We start from the raw sequence: 24,799 nt of genomic DNA, 5'->3' as shown, positions 1-24,799 counted from the left end.
CGATCAATCCTGTGATACTTGATAGAGACGTGAGGTTACTTCAAGCCAAAACTTCATGTGATGAGAGCTGGTTGAATTGTCTTGACTGTTTCAAGGCCTAAGTCGTGTAACCTTAAAACCTCCCAGTGGAACGGGCTGTCAGCTGTCTTGTTGGAACGACAGACGATTCGTTCAATTGACGCCACAAAGTATTTTCGTTGACGCTAACCGGCCCTCTTGGCTACGTTACTTCGACTTGCATTACACTAAACAGCTGCTGTGGGATGATCTAACTCTTTGGAGGAAGGGTCATGGAAATGTCCGTTTGTGCGAAATGCAGTCATCATAACGAGTGCGATTTGTTAGTGACAGGCTTTAGAGCGGCAGGCCCGAAAACCCCCAGTTCTCGTTTATTTCTTTGCTGAATCCACTGTGACGGTCGTAGTTTGTGTGGTTACAGAGGGACCACTATGGCGATGTTGCATATCTCGACCTTCCTGTCTACTAAACTTACATAGCAAACAATACGAGCAAGTATTCGTAGCCATATACGTAGTCTGGTGCGGGCTACTAATTATAGTATTTCGCGCGGATCGAGTTAAGATTGTCCAGCTACACATGCTCCTCCAACAACCTCGTAACTTATTGTCCTATCTCACTTCTGTGTAGTACGCGAGAGACCCACCATTTCATGTTGAAAAGACTTCAGTTTTATGACTCAAGTCCAAACCCTTCTTCAATGTATTATGCGGTAATAATTGTACTAGTAACGTCCAGTGATGGCAATCTTATAAGCGTATTGGAGGCCAAAGTCTCCAGACTTAGCTAGAATATCGTCCTCCAATCTACCACTGCCATATCAGACAACAACCCACAGGAACCACAAGATGCAACTCGTGATCAAATGCATCACAGCCGATCAGTTCGAAACCTTGACAAATTCCCACAAAGTACCCCCATCATCCTGTCGAAACAAACCAATTCCATCCTCCTTCGCAGAAACCTGCCTCTGCGTCCACCAGTCCAGAGTTTGAATCCAATACAGGCCACCTTCACGTCGACAGAGAGTAAAATCTTCCCATCCCTTATGGTGGTAAACTTTTGCGTAGAAGTCCCACCAAACGTCGTGTCCCAAAAAGGTCCTCGCAGCAATATTCTTGAACCCTCTGAAGCCACCCCTTTCCTTACACTCCCACTGTGCCTGCTCTGACACGTGTTGGTGGGGTATGTTTAGGTCGATTGTCTCAAGACGTAGATATCCGTCGTGGCACGTCAGAGCACGGCTACGGGAGACATCAAGAATGATGTATCTACCGTCGTGGTGAGGATCGGACTTCCGAGTAAGACCAATGTAGTCAGTAGTGTTGTCGCATGACCCCGATGCGGTTGGCGTGTAGTCAGTAGTGTTGTCGCCTGACTCCGATGCGGTTGGCGTTCGCTCAGTGTGCGTTGGGGTGTTCGTCCCTACGGTTAAGGAATCGAGCCAGTGATCAAGTTGGTCGACTTCGGTGGTGGCGGGTGTCATCGCCCCAACGCTGGACGCAGAACTTGACATTTTTGATGACATGCGCTTTGTCTTGACTTATGAAGAATGAAGATTATTGCAATCGCATCACTTGAGATGAAGGAGGAAGAATGATTCATTACCCCGCCTTGATCATTTGCGCTCGTGATTTATTGGCTGTTCCTTCTAAAGTCTAATGACTTGTCGGCTTCATCTTCGGAAGGCTTATAAAAAAAATCTTGTTCCTATACAATAAAGCACTGTCAGACGATTCAGAACCAAATCCCAAGGCCATCAGTCAATATGATCGGATTCACTTACTACTGTTGACACTGTTGTATCATCGTTGAATTTCCCTGCTTGCGGCTTCATTTGCTACAAGTTACACATTGAGATGATCGTATTCACGTTGGTGATAAATATTCGATTCGCCGTTTGTATCATTTCTATTTGTTATCATCTAGCATTCATTCTAGGTATCGTAATCATATGCAGACAAGCAAGCAACCCAAACAATATCTGAACAAACAAAGAGATATAAAAAACTCCAAATAGCCAAAAGCAAATAACAAAAAACTGAACAGCCCAAAGAAAGATCATCCAATCATGCCAAGTGACAAAACAGTCACATTCATTCACCCATACTCAAAACCTTGACAAACTCCCAATCAGTTCCGTCCTCCAATTCTGCAAACACTCCACTACCATCCTCCCTTACAGTGACTTGCCACTGCGTCCACCAATGAAGTATTTGTAACCAGTACAGACCTCCTGGGCGTCTAGCGATAGTGAAGCTTTCCCAAAGACTGTGATTTGAAGCGCTGGCGTAGAAGTCCCAGAACACATCGTGTCCTAGGAACTTGCCTTCGGCGACATTCTTGAAACCTTTGAAGCCGTTTCTTGCTGTGCAAAACCACTGAGCCTGCTCAGAAACATGGTCGTCGCTCAGGTGGACGGGTTCGAGGCGCAGCTTGCCTTTATGGCAAGTCAAAGCACGAGTTTGTGATACGTCGAGGATGATATATGTGCTTCCTGCTTGAGGGTCGGATTTGCGGACGAAAGCGAGTGATGTACTAGACTCGCCATCTTGGTCTTCGTATTCTTGGGGAGGTATTTTATGGCCGCTGTGTAGGACATTGTCCAAGCTCTGAACCGAACAACTGCGCCAGCGCATAATGGCAGCTTGACCAGGGCAGTCAAAAGAAGTAGTAGTCATCTCGCCACTATCAACAGGGCTGAAGATGTTTGTACGAATGTCCCATGTTCTGTGGTTGCCTCCCATTGTTGCTCCCATTGTTGAAAAAGGATGAAAATAATTGTTGTTTGAAAGTCAAAGTCAAAGAGAGCGTAAGACCTCGTCGGGCTCTTGATATTAAATCGGTGAGCTGTTCGTCCCCGTATTTACTCCACACGACGTGGTTGAGTTATTGGTGAATATTCTATCGCACAGACTTAAGTGGTCCAGTAGGCGTTAGACAAGTCAGCAAGGATTTGTTGCAAACGCATAGGTTGATCTGCACAAACTCCCATCATAATTAGTTATGAACTCGCCAAGCCTCGCTACAATGACGAATGCCTGGAGACAACGCAGCATTTTGAAGTTGTCTGGAAGAGGCCAACCACCGGAATATGCAGAAGAAACTGGCCAGCCACCATAATATAATAAGCCGACAAAAGAGTTTTTAAATGGCTAGATCACATCATGTATTATGATCTAGCGGTGTACAAGATACTGTTTCTAAGTTATTCTTAAACGCATGAATAGTCACGAGTTTCAGGAACCTTGCTATTCAAAGCCATGACACTGCCACAAACAGTAGGGCTGGCGTAACTGACTCATCAATGCTATAATCTCGTTATCGCCGTCAGCACAACTTTTCTATGTAGATGTAGATTAGCCGGTATACAGTGAGTCAGAGGCTTACAATGAGCTGCCTATTTTGGACCAGACTTGTCTGTTTGTAGAAAGATTGCGTTTGCTTATAAACTCGTAATATCCCCAAATAAAGAGAATATTTCCTAGTAATTGCGTATTTGCACAACATGAGTCCCAAGCCTATAGAGGAATGGCAGCCTGTGCCCTTGTCACTTGCTCCATCAATCGCAGCATATAATATATGGACACAAGATACATTACCAATCGAAATTGATCAAGCGACCCATCGACTCAATCTTCTCAACTCGTTTCGTATCCCCCCCGCGTCCAATATCCTGGAAATAGGCTGCGGACAAGGAACATGCACTGTAGTTCTAGGAGCTGCCACGGGACCAGCAGGTCACGTTGACGCTATCGACCCCGCGTCGCTTAATTACGGCGCCCCGTACACCCTGGGTCAAGCACAAGAACATATCGCGAAGGGTGAATTGGGTAGTCGCATCACATTTTGGCAGCGAAAACTCAAAGACTTCCTACAAGAAACAGGTGATAAGAAGTGGGATTGTGCTGTTTTGGTGCATTGTATATGGTATCTCGACAGTGAAGAGACTCTCGCACAGATGCTCCAAGCTTTAAAGGGCCGAGTAGGAAAACTATGCATCGCCGAGTACTCAATGCAAGCTTCTGAGGCAGCTGCCGTCCCTCATGTCCTTGCAGCTTTCGCTCAAGCTACACTAGCTGCTCACCACCCAGAGAGCCAGGCCAATATCCGGTGTCTCCTCACTCCACCAGACATCAAACGAATTGCCGAACAGGCGGGGTGGAAGGTTGAAGAAGAGACTACCATTGTCCCTAATGAGAAGCTACAAGACGGCATGTGGGAGGTCGGTGGAGTCAAGAGTCGGGAGTTCCTCGATGATGTGGAAAAGTATGTTAAAGACCGCAAGGTCTCGACTCTCATTCGGAGTCAGAGAGAAGCAGTATTGAGAGCTGATGAACAGCTTCGTGGAGGCAAGTCCAGGACCATGGATGTTTGGGTGGCCTCGCTTGTGTAGCGATTTGATCTACGTCCTAAACAGCCACTAATACAATTTCGTTCCATACTGATGAAATCACCGACCAGCTACGCGTGGACACAATCACACCAGGTGCTAGTCTTATCTCTTGACAATGGATTTTAAGTAAAATGGCAGTTCGTATTCTATACTTGACAATTATAAACGGCCAATACGGTTGGTTATTGTTGATGGTAATGGTGTAGACAGCAAGATGCCTTACCTGTTAGAGTTGCCTCAATTGAGATTATTTCTAAAATCACCGTGTGTTATACTACCTATAACTCGGTCAAAGAGTTCTGAATGTTTGTTTTAGCAGGAATATGCATCGCTTTACTAACACTGCTTTTAATCTTGGTAGTTGATATATCATCGCTGAGTCAAATTCTGAGAATGGTCGTATTTGGCAATCGCCTGCTCGTAACCGTCCAAGCTTCAGTCTAGTGAGGTTCGACCCTTGATGAAATCTGCCCGAATGAGTCACACCAAGACGGTCTCTTTTCATCGTATCAGTTACACTACGGTTTATCATCTGTTGTTCATGTTTTTTGTTTAAATGATTGGAGTATCTTCCGGATATCCTCGTAGTCAACATAACTAAATCATTTATTAAAATACGCCAACGACATCAGCGATGCGGCCAGTACGGTTGGAGCGATCCCGGCTTTGTGCAGCTTGTACGCATGCATGCTCAATGTCCATTAATGGATGCAGACCCGGAACATGCCATATTCACACCTACAAATCCAGGAACGATGGATCCGGTCTTTACAGCAGTAATGGACTGACTGATGTGTCCGGGTGGGCAAAATGGTCAAAGACGAAGCGCGACTTCATAGCTGAGACAAGCACATCTGGATGCCATCTTTGTATCATAATTGCCCATGCCTTTGATCCCGAATCAGTAGCCACGTTCGCTAAGATAGACGCCAGCGAAATACTCAATCTCTGCTTTTCTTACCGGACTGTCGAGCGAGATCCGAGCGGAGGCCTAGATTGGGGACAAAGAACACGAATGACGATTAACGATATCACACTTCAGACTCATCTACCAGATGAATTTTGGTTGCAAATACGGCCAGAAGTAGGTTGTGTTCTCAATGAACTTCTTATCGACTTGAGACTACGGCTGCTTCAAGGTATGTTTGTGAAATTCGATGCAAAGGCCTCGCTAACATGTTGAACAGAAACGGAGGGCAAGCACATACTGAATACCGAGTTAAGACAGCATGCTTCGACATTAAATAACCAGAACCTTCAATTAGCGTCCAAATGGATAAAGAAGTGTGTCCGGTCACACCACATGTGCGGAGCCTATCAATCGCAGCAGTCAGGATGGCGACCAAAGAGACTTGTTTATGTGGGCTCAGAGTCTCAACAACCGAGACTCATCATCCCATCCAAAGATTCAGTCGCAGTTTCATATGTGGCATTAAGTTATAGCTGGGGATCAGGCTATAATTTCACTCTTTCTCTCAACAATATTCACGACTTCCAGAAAGAAATCCCGGCTGCAAGTCTACCAAACACCATCCAAGACGCAATCACCACCACCAAAACTCTCGGCTACGAATATATATGGATTGATGCCCTTTGCATCATTCAGGATTCAAAAGAAGACTGGATAGAGCAGTCCTCAAAGATGGGCGATATATACGGTTCGGCAGCTTTCACCCTCGCTGCAGCTGGAAACCCAAATGTCAAAGACAAAATGTCCTGTCGCAGGGATCCACGTGCCATTCGACCTTGCGTTGCAAATATCAACACGACATACCCAGGACTCAGTTACCCATGGGCGATATACCCCAATCAACCAGAACGCCTACTGATCAGCACTATCAACGAAAGCCCGCTCAGCCGGCGTGCCTGGGCATTACAAGAGCTTCTTGTGTCGCCGAGGACCTTGTTATTCGGGCCAAAGCAAATGGTGTGGTCTTGCACAACTGTAGAAGCAAGTGAAACATTTCCCTTGGGTCTCGATCCCAAGTTCAGTACACCGTTGAACGAAGACACCAGCCTGTCGCATCTTCGTCAAAAGCTTATGAGAATGTCAAAAGAAGATGAGTCACCGTCTGAATTTTGGGATAGCTTTCTCTTCAGATATACTAGAGCGAAGTTGACTGTCGGTTCTGATACCTTGGTTGCTTTACAGGGGATCGTCGAAAGGATCATCACAATAGCTGGGACCAACCCCAGTCCGGAAGGTGTTCCGAGAACAATAGATTATGTGGCAGGCCTTTGGCACGATCGCAACTTTCAACGCAGTCTTCTGTGGCGTCCAAAATCCGGCTTACCCCGTCACCGTCCTGACACTTACCGTGCTCCCTCGTGGAGCTGGGCTTCACTAGATGGCGAAATCGACTCTTACGATGAATATGTCCCTTGGATTTGGAATCACAAGGACGCCGAACTGGCGAGTATTGTGGATATTTCCATCGAACCTCGAGATATCCATGGATCCATGCCTACTGGCAAGGTCACAGGTGGACATCTCGACATGAAGTGTTACCTACGGCCATGTCATCTACTCAAGATCTCGAGCGCAACCGAATCAAAAACGGATGAAGAATTATCTGACGCTTTAATCCTCACCACTGAACAGTACCATAGATGTATCGAAGATTCCTCCCTCGAGAGTTTTAAAGACAGGAGGGATCCAAGCAAAGGGTTACCCAAATTTGCCAATTCATGCATATTGGATTCTTCAGATGAGATAACAGACTCAAACTGGATACAGGTTTATTGCGTTCCGCTGCAGTTAGCTTGGCGTCAGACCGATCGCTATGAGCAGTCGATTTGGGAAAGCTACGAAGGTCTGGTCCTGATATCTACGGACAACGACTCTTCTCATAGAACTGGCACAGATTCCGAAGATGCCCCGAATCGTCTAGATCCTTCGCCAGTTACACAAACCTTCCGTCGAATTGGCACATTCACTTTCAACCTACAAGAAGATAATCGAGAAGCTAGGGAGAATGACCTTTTCGGCCCAGTTACTTATTACAAGGACAATGCACCATCAAGAGAAACAGAATCAATTCGCATTATATAGTCAGGCTACGAGAAAACTATATGTATTGTCTCTTCCAACATATTCCTTAGCAGTTCATAGAGCTGTCTCAGTTATCCTCACATGCTAGCGTGGTAAAAAGATGCGATTGTGTTTACAGACCTTTTCCTCTAGCTCGAAATCCCTATCTATGATTCCCTTTCCGCAACTGGTAAGAGCATTAATCGTCATAAGCTGTCCAGGTAGTAGGTAGTTGCTGAGGTGCTGGACCACCAGTGAAGAATCTGAACTCCTTCATATTGTCATACCGTTCGTCGTCATCAAGGAAGGGTTCATCAGCACGTCTCCGCGCCCAGTAATCCTGCCAAAGCTGTGATCTTCGTCGGCGTTGTTCTCGCAGTTGGCGGTGTTCATGCTGTAACCCTACATCCCCACCAAACTTGGCATCTAACCGAATAAAAACATCCACTAAGGGAGATATTGCCATGTAAAGTTCGAAAAGGTCTGGAAAGTGAGAGACTGTATTGGAATAAAGCCTTTGGTCGTCGAAAAATCCCCATGCTCGTTGTCTGTACATGAGTACTTGGCTTTCATGTATGACCCAAGCGCCATATGTTTCATCTATATCACTCCCCAGTAACAGTTGGTTGTTCAAGGCTGGAAGGCAGGATGCTAAAGGCTCAGGGGGGAAAAGGGCAGGACATGAGACGCGTGCAGGTATTAACAGCTCTGTATAGGCAAAGGCCTCCTCGTCGTAACGCACCACATAGTGACGTCGTATCCAAGGATCAAACTCAAGCGAGGGGTTGTGAAGTTTCTGCAGCCAGAACTTGACGTACGTTTTCCCCTTTCCTTTGTCCATTCTCAAGCGGCTAAGAACAGATGTGAGTAGGTCCAGGCCAAGGCCGGCCAGTTCTTCAGCTAATCCAAGATCTCTGTAGCCTAAATCTGACATATACTCATTATGATCGAAGAATAGATTGTCAGGATAGACCAAAGGGCGGCAATCCGATGCAGAAAGATTCATAACTCCCTCAAGTGTCAAGGAGCTTGGCACACTGGGTAGCCATGCATCTGTACAATGTGCGGATACTGCACCATACAAGCTCGCATAGTATTCATGTACAGATAACAGTAATTTTGGATCTGGAGCATGGGGTGTTCCAAAAGCAATGAAGCCGTGAAATTGGTGACGGAAATTGTCTCTGTTTTTGCGGGTTTTGTAAAGATTGCAGAGAAACTCGTATTTAACAAAGTGGCGCAGCAGGCGGTAACGCTCAGGGCGTGTCAAATTGGTGAATGCAACCATCCTAGTATCCAGTAAGCTACCCATAAAGCTGGGCTTACCGGTCAGAAGGTCTGGAAGGCCTAGATAAGCCCGAGGTGGATAGTCGCTGGTTGCTTTTGAGATGTAGTCTTCGACGAATATGATGACACGACTGAGAAGTCGATGGAGTTGTCGAAGGTCTCCGAGGGTGGGAGAATCTGCCCATTCTGGCCACTGAAAATGCTGAATTTCGAAATCACGGCCACGATATTGCGAGTAGGAGTGTCCTTCTGCGGTATTGAATTCCATGATGGCCAAGGCGTCTTTTCGGATAAGTCCTTCTACATCGTCGGCAAGTAGATTGGTTAAGATTCTCTCCAAGATGCCTCGCTCGTACCGATGGTAAAGCCAGATCATAGAAGGGTGTGCCCTGATTAAACCTCTGATACTGTGCTCGGTTTCGAGTTGAACAAAAATCTCTGTTAGGACCAAGGATGGGAGTGCTGTTAGTCTATCTGTTGTTGAAGACATTTTGCTTTCGTTTGCGTTTTTGTTTCGGGTTTTTCTGAAAGAATGGTGACATTGAGGGAAACGAGGAAGGGTTTCGAGGGGAGGCAACATTTAAATAATACATATTCTTAAACAAACTTCTTATGTAAATGCGCGACAGAGTTAGTATTATTACTATAGTTAATAAGCTTTGGTTCATATCGCATGAGTGAACTTTAACATTAAAATATCTGAATAAAGTTACTCATATTAGAGCTTTCTTCAAGATATAGTCATAGGCAATTTAACTCTCTGCTGGATACCTGGAAACATTGAATATTTGAGTTACAGTTGTTCAACTATAACTTAATCTGTCACACAAAGATAGATTAGAAAAGTCTCTTGTTTGGAAACCACTACTCTTCATAAATGGTATCTTTATCGATAACGCACTCTATGTCTTAGGGCATATAAATTCCTCCATCGACAGGAATAACTTGTCCAGTGATAAAGCTAGACCCAGGACTTGCAATAAACAAAATAGTTTCAGCAATCTCTCGAGGCTCGCCCTCTCTCTTATCAACCTGGTGATTCCTCAAGACTTCCCCAATAGGCGTTCCCTCCATTGTCATGTCCGTTGCTGTAGGTCCAGGAGAGACGACGTTAATAGTGATGCCCTTTGGTGCCAGTTCCCCCGCCATGGCAGTAGACATGAATGTCAGCGCAGCCTTTGAGGTTCCATAAACAGTCAATGCAGGAATTCCAAGTTTTCCGGCTATGCTTCCGATGTTGATGATGCGACCTCCGCGGGTCATGTAAGGAAGAGCGGCTTGGATAAGAAGGAATGGACCTCGGACATTGGTTCTGAGAATATCGTCCCAGTTTGCAGCCTCAATGGCTGCAATCTCAGGATGGGCGATTGCTTGGCCAGCGTTGTTGACAATGATGTCGATTGTCTTTGTGTTTAGGCCTTCCAAGGTAGCCTTGACGAGATCTGTGCCAAATGACTCGGATGACGAGTCTGCCTTGACAGCAATGGCTTGAACTCCGGTCTCCTTGACTTGAGCGACGACTTTCTCGGCAGCTTCCTTGTTGGAAGCATAGTGAATTACAATCTACAATTATCAGTATGGCATGGACTGAGGGGGGTGAAAGAGTGAAGACTGACATTGGCACCATGCTTTGCGAAAGCAAGAGCTGTTGCAGCGCCGATACCGTTGAGCTTTGATGAGCCTGTGACAATGGCAGTCTTGCCAGCGAGGTACTGTTCTGAAGACATTTTGAGAGTATTAGAGGTGTTGTTTTGAGGGTGTTGGAGATGTTGCTTGTGTTGAGGATGTTGGGAATGAAGAAGATGGTTGAAAGTGATGATGAATAGCCAAGTGGTTATCGTTGATGTTCTTATATACTTATTATGAGCCTACACTACTCTTTGTCGCTAATCCGTGTTGTTGACATTACTACGGGTTTAGGATGGGCATTCTTTTGCTCCATTGCCAGGATTGGAAATCCTCCTCAGCTAGTCATGATCCGTAATCTATGCTATTGGCCGCTAGAGTAAGCGACACGGAAGCCAGGACGGAAGTGGACCCCTGTCTTCAGGCTTCAGTGCTTCTCATTGAGGAATACTATTAGTGTTCTGATATGCATAATGAGGTGGTGTACGGAAAAGACGGCAAAGATTGAAACGGAATGGAGTCAGGATACGATACGAAATACTTTACGATAAGTATTGTCTGTCACTCTGCAGAAGTACTCATTCACAGACAGAAGCGAGTGAAGGATTTAGACTAGACTACTCCATACTTTAGCAAATCGCCTGAATTAAATGGAGTAGTTTGCAACTTGTCATTGGCGGTATGTATTCGCTCGGAGATTCAACCATTCCGAAATGCGAATTTTGTGAGGCTCGGCCAGAGCAAGAGCCTTATTTTAATTGATCCGCTATTGAAAACGACGCTATCACTACTATTACCCCATAAAATGGGATACTTAGAACAGCGAACCCCGAAAAGGATGTGCGCGGTGCTCTTTGCAATAACATTACCATATCTCGACATGGATGATGAAAAATACCCACACGGAAGCTGTTCGGAAGTTGTTTACAAGCAATTGTTTGAGTGGAAAACATCTTATCCTGCAAAAGGCGGGCCATTTGTGTAATATTGCCGCTCTACAGTGCCTCACCAGACTCAACAAAGACCAGACCTCCAACTGATAAGGCTTAGATAAAGGCCAAAGTATCCAGTCAACACAAATCAATCATTGGATGCGTGCCGACTTCCGAAGGTGTAAGCTTGACTCTCTGTAAGCGGTCTGTAAGCTAAGTAAGCAACAAACTTGTCGCTTTGGAGGGTCTTTTCCCAAGGCGCTAGGCCCTACCAAGAGGACCTGCAGCTGTGATGCAACAGGGCTGATAAATCAACAAGTGATCAATAACAACGACAAGTTCTTGGATGTGGGACCGTCAATTGGAATCTTATCTTGCCTTATGATTATTGATCTTTTGACACTTGTGATTGGAAATGAGACATTCGTGAAGCGCTAAGCAATGCATTATTGCGTTATCTACAACAGCTTCAGGGTAGAAACTTCACCTGTAATTAATTATATATATATGAACCATTGTGATAGTTCTTGTCCGACTTGATACCATCACATCCACATCATTCTATTCACCAACACTAGCTATCAACTTTCTGCAAACTTCAACGCGACAACTCAAACTATTACAAGCAAACTTCACAATGCCTTCAGTTATCATCTTTGGTGCATCTGGCTTTGTTGGTGGTATGTCCATACCTCTATTGCACCATAACTCATACTAACAACCTTTGAAGCTCCCTACACAAGAGCCCTCAAGCAAGCCCATCCAGACTGGCATATCACAGCCTACGTGAGAAGCGCAAACCCCGATCTCAAAACCTCCCTCACCGTAGATCGCATCATAACTGGTGATTTCACCGACTTTGACAAAGTGAAGGCCGCCAGTGCCGAACATGACATCGCTGTTAATGCGGGTAACTCCTTCACTTCCGAACCAGTCGCAGCCATCATCGCTGGCCAAAAGGAGCGTGCGACCAAAGGCAAAGTAATTCATATCAGCGGTGCAGGGAACTTCATCGACTTTGGAACGTCTGGAAACTTTAACCCTGAAAGCAAGATCTGGAACGATGCAAATGAAGACGATATCAAGGCTGTCCACAAAGACATGTTCAACGGACAATCCGACACGCTTGTTCTTGAGGCTGAGGGAATTGATACTTGGATTGTCTGTCCTTCGGTTGTATATGGAGGCGCCAGTACTGGTTCAAAGACTATGGGTATCGGGTATGGTCTTTTAACAGGGAATGCTAAACCTTTGGGATATGTTCCCTACGTCGGCGATGGAACCGCCATTCTAAGCACGGTGCGCTCCTCCCATTATCCACATTACAAACACGTACTGATAATTTTAGACTCACGTCCTCGACCTCGTTGACTTCCTCGTCAACATCTCTGACTTGGCTGCTCAAGGCTCTGCTGAAGGTACACCATACAGCCGATACTACCTTCTTGAAACAGGCCGAGTCACTTGGAAGGATATGGCTACTCAGCTTGCCAAGGCGATGCATGCACGAGGAATCTTTGCAATTGCTGAGCCCAAGAATGTTCCCTTTGAAGAGGCTGGTCAGGGAGAGGTTAAACATCTCGTGGCTGCAAACATGCTCATCAAGGGAGATCGTGCTGCAGCTATGGGTTACAAGGCGAAGCATCCCAGTATTCTGGAACAGGTTCACGAGGATCTCAAAGAAGTCCCTATCTAGTCTGCCTTTCAGGTTTTTCGAGTGCTTTCGACACACATTATTAGCTACACATATTCTGTTTACTGTTGGTTATGACAGTATCCAGGAAAGATAAATATTTACATATCTACTATTTCTGAAACTTGGCCATTACAGATTAAGATCCCAAATTACCATCGTGTGAAGTTGATATGGTGGGATTCCTGATACGCAGCCAAGATTGAAGTGCTTAAGTTGGGTTAGATCAGACACGTCAGAATTCCTTGGGTACATAAATATCCCTTCTATTACTTGTACAAAAAAGCATTCCCCCTCTCTTACTTTAGTTGTCTTTATGGAATGAGATATTTTGCATCAAGTGGTAAGATTGATGACTAATGACAACAAAACGAAAGGACCATAAGCTGACCGGCTATACCTCACACGTCCCCTCTCTTCTTGCTCTTTAATTTAATACCGTTGCTTCTAAAAAGCCTCAAAATTGAACGTGATTTCTGCCTCTTAATCACTTTTGCAAGATGGGCAACTACAGTGCCTTGTCATCGGTCATCACTCCTGCCCTTCTAAGTCAAATCGCTGAGGGCTATCTTCCGTTCCCCAAGGACAAGGAACTCAGCTTCTCAGACGTTCAATCTGACGAAACAACGGAACACTTCAAAAACGTCTGCCTATCGAGCACTGCCAGAGATGCTCTTGTCGCTCTCAGTCGGCTGAGTCCTGATGCAACTCTGCCAGACTTGGACCTAATGTCTCTCCTCCCACCACCCAATGCTGTAGAATTTCCGCAACAATGCTTCGGGCTTCAACTTCTTCTTGATCAAACATCCAGAATCTTCTTCACGGGTGTTGATGCGCGATGGCAGTCTGGTTACTTCGGGCCCCTTGGAAGACGTCTCGCAGGGCAGTGGTATGCTTTACCAGAGGATCAACAACCGTACAGGTTTGAAAGATGGCAAGCTGCAGGATGCATTAGTTTTAGCTATTGGGTAGCTACCCAAACGATGTGGGCTGCTCCATTCCTGCACGCAGAGGATTTAGAGAGTCAATCAATTGGTCTGGATCTATCTGAAGAACTGCGCCGAACTGTTGAGAAATACACCGGGGTGAATGATCCCTATCGAAAAACGAGAGACGTCACTTTGAAAGACGACCTTCTCTTTCTGCATGAGGTTGTCAAAGGTCCACCGGTCGAGGATGAGGCCGATATCAGCATGGCGACTTGGACGTACTGGTGGTGCATGATTCTGGATGCTCACTGGCCCATAATCAAGCGATTCGGTCGTTATCCTTATCGAAATGCTGTTCTTGGTAGGGTTAGTACGGAGGAGGAAAAGAAGTGGTTGGATGATATTGGTCATTTTGGCGAGGCACCTCCTGATGTTGCAGAACGGATTCGAAGGGATGTTGAGGAAGGGAAGTGGGCACCACTTGACTAAATCCAAACCAACGTCTAGTTAAACATCTAAGACAGCCTGGAATAACTATTACAATTGAGGAATCATTACTTCGCTAATTCATAGTTGTTCTAGGTATGTATATTGTAAACTGAAACTAGGGCCGAAAATGAGAGCAAGACTGCCGGCTTTCTTCCGGAATGTAAGACTTTTCCTTCTTCTTCTGCCTAGCTACCGTTCTTAGCGCTAGACTAAATTCCCTTTCATACCGCTATGCGGCATATTTCCGCTACTGTCACCGGGCTTAGCTCTCGGTCATAGAGGATGGTTGACGTTTATGTCTTTTAACCAATATCTAACCTACCATCAACCAAGAGCGACCTTCACCAACGATTGATGGTCGGGCAGAGCAAAACACCGACGTATTTTGATAGTGGACCTGTATTTCAAGATGAAGAGGGATTAATCACTACATGGGCCCAAAAAGATATTAAGACTGAGTTCAGAGTCAATGCTCGAGAATGATGAGTCTAGGTTAAGATTCGAGTCCTTTTCACTGAAGGGCGAGGTAAGTTGGGATTTTATTGGGTGGCTGTAAGGGTTCGCTATTAAAGGTTACGAAGTACAAGGGCGACTTGGTAGAGTCTCTCCGAGAAGGATAACTTTCAATACATCTGGTTTACCAAGATTGATCAGGATGGTATACTGTGGAATGTTGGATGGTCTCGTGGTTTGCAAAGTGTCTTTGTACAGAATGGACACTTGATGTCTTACAACATGGTCCAGAGAGGCTCTACCTTAGGGTTTTGGACACGTAGATTACAAGTGAAGTACTGTAATTGTGATGTCACAACATGACATGCCACTTTATGATAGTGGCTCCCTATCTGACAGTTGAGAAAGACTACTGAAGGAAAACTGGCAATGGGAGATGGAGTCAGTTTGCACATTTGGGAGGATTATTCACCTTCAATAGAAATGAGCATCATGGTTTATTTTCGCATATAATGCTTCACTTCGGGCTGGATCCCCAAATGATGGATACATCAAATTTGTGGCAGTGCCGCGGCTAAGCTTTGCTGCAATCAGCGAACAACTCTGCACACCATAGATGCATTAACATGTAACTTATTAAGAAAAAGAATACAGTGGAACTCTGAAGAAGAGTTTGAGATGGGGAAGCGTCTGACCCCAAAAGTAAACCTGTATGTCATTGACTGTAGATTTAGCTAATAACATGCTGTGCATTTCTACCGTCTTTATCGAGAATAAGCGGCTTGCAGTAGCCTGGAACTAACCTCGATCAGTGGTAGAAACTTGCAGGATGTACCTATGTTATCTGTAGAGTGCTGAGAAGGAGGTTGACTGAAAACATCCCCGCATTTCTTGCCAACCATGGCCGCCGGTCTGCTTAATGCGTATAACTTCAGAGTCAACGGAAATTAATCACACACTCAAATACCAGTTACCTCAGCCTCGTCAAGCTTCAAGCTTGAGGTCCAGGTTGCCCTGGTACAGTTCCTTGTCATAAACCAATAATAAGACGGCGTGCTATGTTACACAATCTAGGGAGGTGGTGAACTGACATAACCTTGACACTTGACGACCTATCATTGACTTTGATCACCCTTGTCCATGATGGGGTCCAGATTCACTGATCTAAAACTTGGGCTTGTTATTTCCAATAACATTTCCAGGTCTTAAACATGGGCACAGCCACCAGGTCATCATTAGTCTTAGATATTTGGTTCTAGCGTCCAGCTTAGCAAGGTTAACCATTCATTCCCCCCATGTCAGCGGAGTTCCGTGATTGGACCGGTAGATTTCTTCCGCTACGCAACTATGTAATACAGTACTAAGTTATGTGGACCAAAGACACTGCGAATCAAAGACATCGTGTAACCCAAGAGTGAGTTGTGGTGGATATTTACAAGCCTTGAAAACCCCAGCTTGCTTTTTTTCAGGTCATGCTGCTGTCTTGAAAGTTCCAGTGACAGACAGTTGCAAAATACCTAGCCACTGTAAGTTTATTACAGATTATGCAAGGGAAAAAAAGAATAAGAAAAACCCCAATTGGTTTCCTTGTTATACCAGGTTTTATTCAAGCTGTTCTCAAATGAAAGTTTACGATTAAATTACCTAACGGTTAATTGTCCCTTGAAGAAATCCAAGTCAAACTTTGCCGAGGTTCCATGTCTCATCTTAGATACGTGCATCTAATGGGGATACATGTAAAACAGTTGATGCAAGGGTTTGACATTATATTCTTTTATCAGAAAATATCCAAGACATATGGGCACACAGTATGAGGCAGTGAGGTACCTATCTGTATCGCTAGTCACTTTGGCACATTTCGAATACAGGGCTATTGTCTCACTTGCCGGGCTCCGAGCCTCCGTCACTTCTGAATCAAGAGCTGCATTTACGGCCTAGTTAGGTGACAGATTTATTGCTTACCCCTCACTTACTCAAAATGTTGATGTTGTAAACGTCTGTTCTATTCCTACTGAGTCGATGTTTCACCACAGTCTACAGTCCGGACGTAAGGAGGAGATAGAGGGAGCAGAACGCCACGTTGGCTGTGACTTTAGGTGACCAGCGTTTAAATTAGTGTTTCATGACAGTGTGTGTACCAGCCATCTAGACGTTATCTCCGGCGTGTGACAACTAACGAATCTCTGAGCGAGATCTATGAACTGGGGGCTTGAAACCTGTAGGAACGGTGATGCCCATTTGCATGAATGTCACCCTGGCACGTAGTCGGAGAAACTTCTCCAACTGTGTGGCCGCCGCTGTGTCTGCTTGATGTATTGAAAGTCATCAAGTCTTACCTGACACCCTGCGTCCAAACTCCCTTGGCCACTTATCAAATTCCCTTTTGTCGGTCATGGCATCGTGACTTGCAATAGGTATCTTGCATGAGGCGCAAGTGAATCAGAAATCTCATGAATCCATATCATGCATTCCATCTTCATGTTCGGCTGGTCGCACTCCTGGTCGCTGGCAAGGGGCTCGATTGCCAGTCAACACAACAAAGCACCCAGTACTTGCCACTTTAACAGATGTTTCTAGTAAGGGAACAATGACAAGTTGGGATAGGATATGCCACAGCATCTCAAAGGCAACCGTTGGTATTGAAAGGTTGCAAGGGATATTATCATCCCATCAACACGTTCCAGTCTACAGTTGTCTTACGCTCCAAGAATGGTTTGTTCGACCAAGTCTTTGCGTTAATAGCTTTGTTCGGAATGAAGCATGGTAACAACCGAGACGAGGGCAGGAATAAAGCATTTTCAGGAGATGGAGTAAACTAGGAAGATTATTGTTGTCTACCTAGTTGAAGATGGATTATCAAGTATAAAGGCAATCATCATCTCATCAACTCATCGAACTATTCATCATTCAAGCTTTCATCCGCCCTCACTGGGATTGACATTCGTTTTTCTCTTCTCCCCTTTCCAATCATTCGTTGTTGACAGTCTTTACGAATATGAAACAACACACTCGTTTACTGGGCATCGCAGCCCTCGCCTTTCTCGCAGACCGGGCAGCAGCATGTACCTCAAATGCAGAATGTACCTTACCCGGCCTGGGATTTTGCAACAGTCTGAACGCTTGCGTTCCTCGCTTAGTCAACGTCAACTGCCGAGTTGACGGGGACTGTGGTAATGCTGCTCTCCCCGAGTGTAATCCTGCCACCGGTCTCTGCATCGCAGCCGTCGGCGGAGTTACTTGCACAACTGATTCAGACTGCACCAACCCTCTTCTGCCCGAATGCGATACTGACACTGGCCTCTGTATTGAGACTGTTGTCGGAGGAGTCACTTGCACAACTGATGCCGACTGCACCAACCCTCTTCTACCCGAGTGTAACACCGCGACTGGTCTCTGTATTGAGACTGTTGTCGGGGGAGTCACTTGCACAACTGATGCCGACTGCACCAACCCCCTTCTTCCTGAATGCAACACCGCCACTGGCCTCTGTATTGAAACTATCGTCGGGGGAGTTACCTGTTCAACTGATGCCGACTGTACCAACCCTCTTCTACCTGAATGCGATACCGACACTGGCCTCTGTATTGAGACTATTGTTGGCGGAGTCACTTGCACAACTGATGCAGACTGCACCAATCCTTTACTCCCTGAGTGTAACACCGCGACTGGTCTCTGTATTGAGTCCATTGTTGGGGGCGTTACCTGCACATCTGATACAGATTGTACCAACCCTCTGCTCCCCAGCTGTGATACTGATACTGGGCTTTGCATTGCGGCCGTCGCCGGAGTCACTTGCACAACTGATGCAGACTGTACCAACCCTCTTCTGCCTGAATGTAACACTGCCACTGGCCTCTGTATTGAGACTATCATCGGCGGCATTACATGCACAACTGATGCAGACTGCACCAACCCTCTGCTCCCTGACTGTGACACTACTACCGGCCTCTGTATTGCAGCCGTCGGTGGCGTTACTTGCATAACTGATGCAGATTGCACAAACCCTCTCCTCCCTGACTGTGACACTGATACCGGTCTCTGCATCGCAGCTGTCGGTGGCGTTACTTGCACATCCGATGCAGACTGTACGAACCCTCTGCTGCCTCAGTGTGATACTGATAGTGGGCTTTGCATCGCAGCCGTCGGTGGTATCACTTGCACCACAGATTCAGACTGCACAAACCCTCTATTGCCTGACTGTGATACTGATACCGGTCTCTGTATTGCAGCGGTTGCTGGAGTTACTTGCACTACAGACGCCGACTGCACGAACCCTCTATTACCCGACTGCGATACTGCTACCGGCCTCTGCATTGCAGCAGTTGGGGGAGTTACTTGCACTACAGACGCCGACTGCACAAACCCTCTATTACCCAACTGCGATACTGATACCGGTCTCTGCATTGCAGCAGTTGGAGGAGTCACCTGTGAAACGGACGCCGACTGCACAAACCCTCTATTGCCTGACTGCGATACTGATACTGGGCTTTGTATCGCTGCTGTTGGGGGAGTCACTTGCGAAACGGACGCCGACTGCACAAACCCTCTATTGCCTGACTGCGACACTGATACTGGGCTTTGTGTTCCTGGCGATGCCGCTACTACAACAGCTGATGCTATTATTGATACCACAACTGATATGGGCGCTGAACCAACCACTACCGACATTGCTATCGATACGACCACAGACGTTCTCGCAGACACCACCACGGAGGCTCTTGCCGACACTACTACGGAGGCTCTTGCCGACACTACTACGGAGGCTCTTGTCGACACTACTACGGAGGCTCTTGCAGACACCACCACAGAAGCTCTTGCAGACACCACCACAGAAGCTCTTGTAGACACTACCACGGAGGCTCTTGCAGACACCACCACAGACGCTCTTGTAGACACCACCACAGACGCTCTTGTAGACACTACTACCATCGTTTCCAGCCCTGGTAGCACTGAAGCAACACAAACGAATGGCAATACGGACACCGAGCAGCCCACCAGTACCAATTCAGTCGAAGCCTCCACTCCCATCAACACTGGATCAACAACTGACAACTCTCTTGCTCCCGCCAGCACCTCCATCACTGAAACTAATGACACTACTTTCACTACTGGAACCGCTACCCAGACAAGCGGCTCGACCATTGATGGTGGAGACCAAACCAGTGACACCACGTCAGCAGCTGCCTCGGAAACATCATCATCTGGTCAAAATCCCGATGCTATTGGTAACTTCCGATTGTTGGGCTGTTTTAGCTCTTCCCTTGGATTCCCCAGCTTTGAACTATCAGTCAGCAGTGGTAGCAACGATCAGAACTCATGTGCTGACTCCTGCGATGGAAGTCGATTTTTCGGTACTTACGAAGGGTGAGTCAAACTTTTCTATGGTGTCTGCAACGACAAACTAACTAACTATTCTAGCAACTGCTATTGTGGTTCCGAATTGGAAGCCTCCAAGGTCGATGATGATCAATGTGACATTCCATGCCCCGGCAACGATGAGCAAACCTGCGGTGGAGATCTGACTTCTGCCCGTCGTGGTCGCCTTTCCAAGCGTCAGAACATCTCCACCAACATTCTCCTCATCATCTATGTCGATGTCACCTTTGCCGAAACTGCCAGTGGTAGCATCACTATCCCAGTTGATACAGTCACCTTGCCCGGTGAAGTAACCACTGTTGCTGGTGAAGTTATTACCTTGTCCGGCGAGGTTGTCACACAGACTGGAGAGGGTATCCCTGGACCTGGAGCCACGGTCACCATTTCTGGTGACGTTGTTACTCTGCCGGGCAACACAGTCACTGCATCTGGTGCTACCGTCACGGATGTTACGACTGTCACAACCACCTTTGTCTCTACCGTTACAGAAGCCTCGCAGACCCTCGTCACTACCGTTACTGCCGTTGTAGTCTGCCAGAGCGGACACTGCGTTCCAACAACTGGCCTGCCACCAAAGTCGCCCGTCTACGTGTTCAACCCTTACCCAGGCGAAGACTGCATTGGTGAGCTTGTCTACCTGGCCAGCCCATGTTCTTGCCGTGGCGGCGTTGAATACGTTCCGTACCGCTGTGACGACTCATCATGTACCGGAAAGACCGTTTACAAGCCGGAGAAGACGCAATACAGCGGCGATAACATTGTGTACTACCCCTCGGAGTGTACATACGACCAGTGTTCTACTACTGGTTCTCTTTACAAGCCTTACGACGGCATCCAGTCCGGACACAATGGATCTGATGAACCCAAGGGACATGACGGCTACAGTGGTGAACATGGAGGTTCTGAACAAGGCAAGCCTGGATATGAGGGTGGCAAGCCAGGATCTGAAGGTGGCAAGCCAGGCTCTGAAGGTGCTAAGCCAGGCTCTGAAGGTGCTAAGCCAGGCTCTGAAGGTGCTAAGCCAGGCTCTGAAGGTGGCAAGCCAGGATCTGAAGGTGGCAAGCCAGGCTCTGAAGGAGCTAAGCCAGGCTCTGGAGGTGGAAGTGAGGGATCAGGCAATGACTCCCAAGACTCTACTGGAAGTGAAGGCTCCAACGGTGGTCATGGAGATTCTTCAGGCGGCTACCAGGGCTCTGGAAGTGGAAGCAAAGGATCTAGTGGTGATCAACAAGGTCCTACCGGAAGTGAGGGGTCTAGTGGTGGCTATGAGGGATCCAACAACAACCAAGGATCTGGAGCCAATGGTGAAGCTCCTACCAAGCCAACCGATGAGGGCTCTGGAGGTAAGCCTGGATCAGGAGATTCCAGCCCTGTTGTTGTTTCGCAGGCAGACGGACAGGCTGTCGCCAATTTTGTGCTCATGCTTGCCCCTGTCTTGGTTGCTGCTCTCTGGATTTGAGAGGATTGGAGGTCCGATGGGTGATGATTGCTCGGATTTGAAAAGGGTTGCTTTATTTCTAGAAAATTGTCTTGTTTTTGCATAGGTTACCTTTAATAATAATATCTTGCTGTCTTGATTAACTCATCTGCCTGAATCAACATGCACATGCACATGCTCTTGCATTACAAGTACCTACAGCTTTTCCTACGGCATCTTTAAGACCGAAGTTATACCTAAATAAGAGCTAACACTAAAGAATGAGACCTTGGCCATGACCATGGTCTGATCGGCGTTTGGTAGTGGCTGGGTGATGACATTGTGTTTCTTCGGAGTTTTATTAACCCGTCAGCACGGCAATTAAAAAGACACCCCGCACTGCCAACCCAACACGTCTGGGAAAACGAAACGTGAACCTGACACTACCTAATTGCAACCATAATCATGCTACCACCAGCTTTGGTCAGTGTGTACAAGGAGTACAAAAAGGATACCGACTCAATTGCATCATGGCTCGCTTCCACAGCCAGAGAATGTGGTTACACCAGTGAGAATCTGCCTGCTCCAAAGCCCAAGGCCAAGCATAGAGCAGGCAAGAAGAACAAGAAAAAGGCGCCTGGTGATAAGCCGCCGTATATCATTGAAATCAAGGACTTCGTTCCTCTGGCCGAATTTATCTCGTCGTATAAAAAGCCAGCCCTTTCGGTTCCAAAGGCATTCTTCAATACCCTCCATCGAGTCATCTATGTACGAAGTGACTTCAAAGATAAGCTATTTCAACTCAAAGTAAAGAAAGATGCCGCATCCGATGCCAGGCATACTTACTTTGTTTCAATTCTCATCAAAGTCAGCGAAATTCTCAAGCCATTCTCCGACATGCCCGTGTCCGGTTCATCCGATACAGTCGATCGATTGACCAACAAGTTCGAAGCGCTCAAGGTTTATGAGCCATCTCAAGAATTTCTCAATGCAGCAGACGTGGAAAGGCCCGCTCAAGCCGGGAATGACAAGTCTACGTATGAAGCTGATCCATCGGGGTCACTTGATGATGCTATGGCTGCCTACTATTTCATGTGCAGGGATTTGAACGAGATCCGAGATTTTATCCAATCCATTTGGCAAGGGATATTCCATGACGAGAAGGGAATGGGTGATGACCCAGCTGTACTAGCCGTTGTGACAAATATCGCGATCGAGTTTGGCACAAGTATTGCTGAGGAGGTATTGCCCATACTTGACAAGTACGGCGGTTATCTGGTTGTCGCTACGCATCTCGTCGATGCCCTATATTCTGATGAAAAGGGAGAGCGGGAGCCGCTTCGAAAACCTTCGTACGACCGTTTCAACCAATTTTACATCCACGCCGCCACTTATCTGCAAACCCTTACTTTAGTTGGTTTTGACGCGACTAAAGCATTTTTTCCGGAACGTGCCTTTGGTGTCCGTGATTACGAGACAGATTGGGAGTCGAAGAGCGACGAGCAAAAAGCTATGGAAGACGCGATCATCCTTACAGAGCTTTGGTTCGAGTGTTTGCTGCTCAGAAATATCCCTGATTATCCATGCAGGGACGAATTCATTCGAGGTGTCATGGAGTACAGGGAAACCAAAAAGATCCCTTTCAGCCTCGTGTTCGCGGCCCAGGTCAATCTCGACATACACAATACCATCGGCGGCTATGTCGAAAAATCAGTCCCACTCCTTATCGAACGAATTGAAATAATGAACAAACATTTGAATAAAGCCATTGAATCCATAAAGAACGTCAAGTCTCCCCACTGGTCGGCTCGAGATCAGAAGTGGCTGGAAGATACACAAGCAGGCTTTGACTGGTTTTTGGCCGATCCGTTCCACACGTTGAGGACATTGCAGGTAAAACAGATGGGCAATGCCAAAGAGTTTAGGGAAACACTCTCAAAAGTAGACAAGTGGAGGATTTTGAAAAGGTCTCCGATCATCGCTGGTATGGTTTTGTACTACCATCGTGCCGAGATGCACGAAGCTGGTCTTAAACTTACAAATGCCTGGGGCTCCATCATCCTTCCTGCACACTTGTACAACGCCATCAAGCAGGAAGGAGCTTCCAAATACGTCTGGGAAGATATGGAGACGTTATGGCAGATATTTGGAGAAGAGCAATTCTTTGCTGGTGGGAAGCCTAGCGACTATTCCGACTACGCTAAGCGCTTCATGCTGCAGATCGGTATATCTGCGGCAACCTTCCACAAGGATAGACTTCTCCGCGGATCACTTGGGGTTGAAGATTTCACTAAAAAGGGTGCCCGGTTTCTTGTCAGCCGAGCTTCAATCCACAGAAGCCTTCAGGATACATATCACAGGAATCAGAACCGGATGAGCTGGAGCACAGAGAGTATCAGTGCCATTCTCTCTAGTGCTGAGTCGGAAGAGAAATACAAAGGGAAAGGGAAAGACAGGGAGACCGACACTCCAAACGCTGAAGAAGACGTTCGCGTTTCACCAATCGGTATACTGAAACATCTCAAACGCAGAATGACTGGGGAGGTTCACGAACTTGCATGGCCCTACCTGCAAATGCATGCGTTGAACTTGATGCTTTTGAAAGTTTGGAGGGATGAGTGTGAGCCATATTTCAGTGACATCTACGGGGAGAATTTCAAGTTTGAAGAATGGCAACTGCCTTTTATGTGTGGTCATATCTTGGGCGAGGCAGAGGGATCTCTTTTGGACCTAGCCGGTGCTGAGTTTCGTTTCTTGCACGATGCGAACGCACTGGCTGTGTGTTTACGCAACATGCACTGTCTTAGTGGGTCAGACTTTACTCTTCCAGAATCAGTGGTCGAGAAGTCTAACTTCAATGAATCTGAACAATCTGAATCAGACGGTGATGATTCAGTGCTTGATTTGGATGAGATACAAATTCCACCCAGCTCTGAGTGGCCGTTGGTATCAACTGTTCACCGATTTCAACGCATCCGGATGAAAATTGCGGACCTTCCTTTCCAGACACATCGGCCACATCTGATGGGGTTCATCGCGGCCATCAAGGCTCGTGATATTGATGCTGCCGAATATCACGTAAAATGCCTTGAAGATGCTACGAGATCCACTATCGAATAGCCCCGGTCACTGCTACACAGTAGGTCATACAA

General features: G+C 46.6%; 10 protein-coding genes across 10 annotated transcripts; 6 read left to right on the top strand and 4 right to left on the bottom strand.

Annotated features, from left to right (window-relative positions):
- Positions 1 to 898: 898 nt before the first annotated feature.
- On the bottom strand, positions 899 to 1,504 carry FPOAC1_011539 (uncharacterized protein; the record flags this gene model as incomplete). The annotated part of the gene is made up of 1 exon (XM_044855914.1): positions 899 to 1,504. One exon carries the CDS (start codon positions 1,502 to 1,504, stop codon positions 899 to 901), a length of 606 nt encoding a protein of 201 aa, XP_044703227.1.
- Positions 1,505 to 2,114: 610 nt separating this feature from the next.
- Positions 2,115 to 2,777, bottom strand: FPOAC1_011538 (uncharacterized protein; the record flags this gene model as incomplete). Its single annotated transcript, XM_044855913.1, has 1 exon — positions 2,115 to 2,777. The coding sequence occupies one exon, from the start codon at positions 2,775 to 2,777 to the stop codon at positions 2,115 to 2,117; it is 663 nt and encodes a 220-aa protein (XP_044703226.1).
- A 749-nt stretch (positions 2,778 to 3,526) lies between these two features.
- FPOAC1_011537 (uncharacterized protein) lies at positions 3,527 to 4,414 on the top strand (the record flags this gene model as incomplete). Its single annotated transcript, XM_044855912.1, has 1 exon — positions 3,527 to 4,414. The coding sequence occupies one exon, from the start codon at positions 3,527 to 3,529 to the stop codon at positions 4,412 to 4,414; it is 888 nt and encodes a 295-aa protein (XP_044703225.1).
- Positions 4,415 to 5,108: 694 nt separating this feature from the next.
- FPOAC1_011536 (uncharacterized protein) lies at positions 5,109 to 7,466 on the top strand (the record flags this gene model as incomplete). The annotated part of the gene is made up of 2 exons (XM_044855911.1): positions 5,109 to 5,553; positions 5,602 to 7,466. The coding sequence occupies 2 exons, from the start codon at positions 5,109 to 5,111 to the stop codon at positions 7,464 to 7,466; spliced, it is 2,310 nt and encodes a 769-aa protein (XP_044703224.1).
- Positions 7,467 to 7,644: 178 nt separating this feature from the next.
- FPOAC1_011535 (uncharacterized protein) lies at positions 7,645 to 9,222 on the bottom strand (the record flags this gene model as incomplete). The annotated part of the gene is made up of 1 exon (XM_044855910.1): positions 7,645 to 9,222. One exon carries the CDS (start codon positions 9,220 to 9,222, stop codon positions 7,645 to 7,647), a length of 1,578 nt encoding a protein of 525 aa, XP_044703223.1.
- A 419-nt stretch (positions 9,223 to 9,641) lies between these two features.
- FPOAC1_011534 (uncharacterized protein) lies at positions 9,642 to 10,459 on the bottom strand (the record flags this gene model as incomplete). Its single annotated transcript, XM_044855909.1, has 2 exons — positions 9,642 to 10,295; positions 10,349 to 10,459. 2 exons carry the CDS (start codon positions 10,457 to 10,459, stop codon positions 9,642 to 9,644), a joined length of 765 nt encoding a protein of 254 aa, XP_044703222.1.
- Positions 10,460 to 11,927: 1,468 nt separating this feature from the next.
- On the top strand, positions 11,928 to 12,986 carry FPOAC1_011533 (uncharacterized protein; the record flags this gene model as incomplete). The annotated part of the gene is made up of 3 exons (XM_044855908.1): positions 11,928 to 11,970; positions 12,021 to 12,589; positions 12,639 to 12,986. 3 exons carry the CDS (start codon positions 11,928 to 11,930, stop codon positions 12,984 to 12,986), a joined length of 960 nt encoding a protein of 319 aa, XP_044703221.1.
- A 497-nt stretch (positions 12,987 to 13,483) lies between these two features.
- Positions 13,484 to 14,401, top strand: FPOAC1_011532 (uncharacterized protein; the record flags this gene model as incomplete). Its single annotated transcript, XM_044855907.1, has 1 exon — positions 13,484 to 14,401. The coding sequence occupies one exon, from the start codon at positions 13,484 to 13,486 to the stop codon at positions 14,399 to 14,401; it is 918 nt and encodes a 305-aa protein (XP_044703220.1).
- A 3,448-nt stretch (positions 14,402 to 17,849) lies between these two features.
- On the top strand, positions 17,850 to 21,689 carry FPOAC1_011531 (uncharacterized protein; the record flags this gene model as incomplete). Its single annotated transcript, XM_044855906.1, has 2 exons — positions 17,850 to 20,218; positions 20,273 to 21,689. 2 exons carry the CDS (start codon positions 17,850 to 17,852, stop codon positions 21,687 to 21,689), a joined length of 3,786 nt encoding a protein of 1,261 aa, XP_044703219.1.
- Positions 21,690 to 22,112: 423 nt separating this feature from the next.
- On the top strand, positions 22,113 to 24,767 carry FPOAC1_011530 (uncharacterized protein; the record flags this gene model as incomplete). Its single annotated transcript, XM_044855905.1, has 1 exon — positions 22,113 to 24,767. One exon carries the CDS (start codon positions 22,113 to 22,115, stop codon positions 24,765 to 24,767), a length of 2,655 nt encoding a protein of 884 aa, XP_044703218.1.
- Between the last annotated feature and the right edge of the window lie 32 nt (positions 24,768 to 24,799).

Source organism: Fusarium poae, chromosome 4, assembly GCF_019609905.1.
Source record: "Fusarium poae strain DAOMC 252244 chromosome 4, whole genome shotgun sequence".
In the NCBI taxonomy this organism is placed as follows: domain Eukaryota; kingdom Fungi; phylum Ascomycota; class Sordariomycetes; order Hypocreales; family Nectriaceae; genus Fusarium; species Fusarium poae.
The sequence above is the reverse complement of the archived record's forward strand: the minus strand, read 5'-3'. Positions and strand labels throughout refer to the sequence as shown.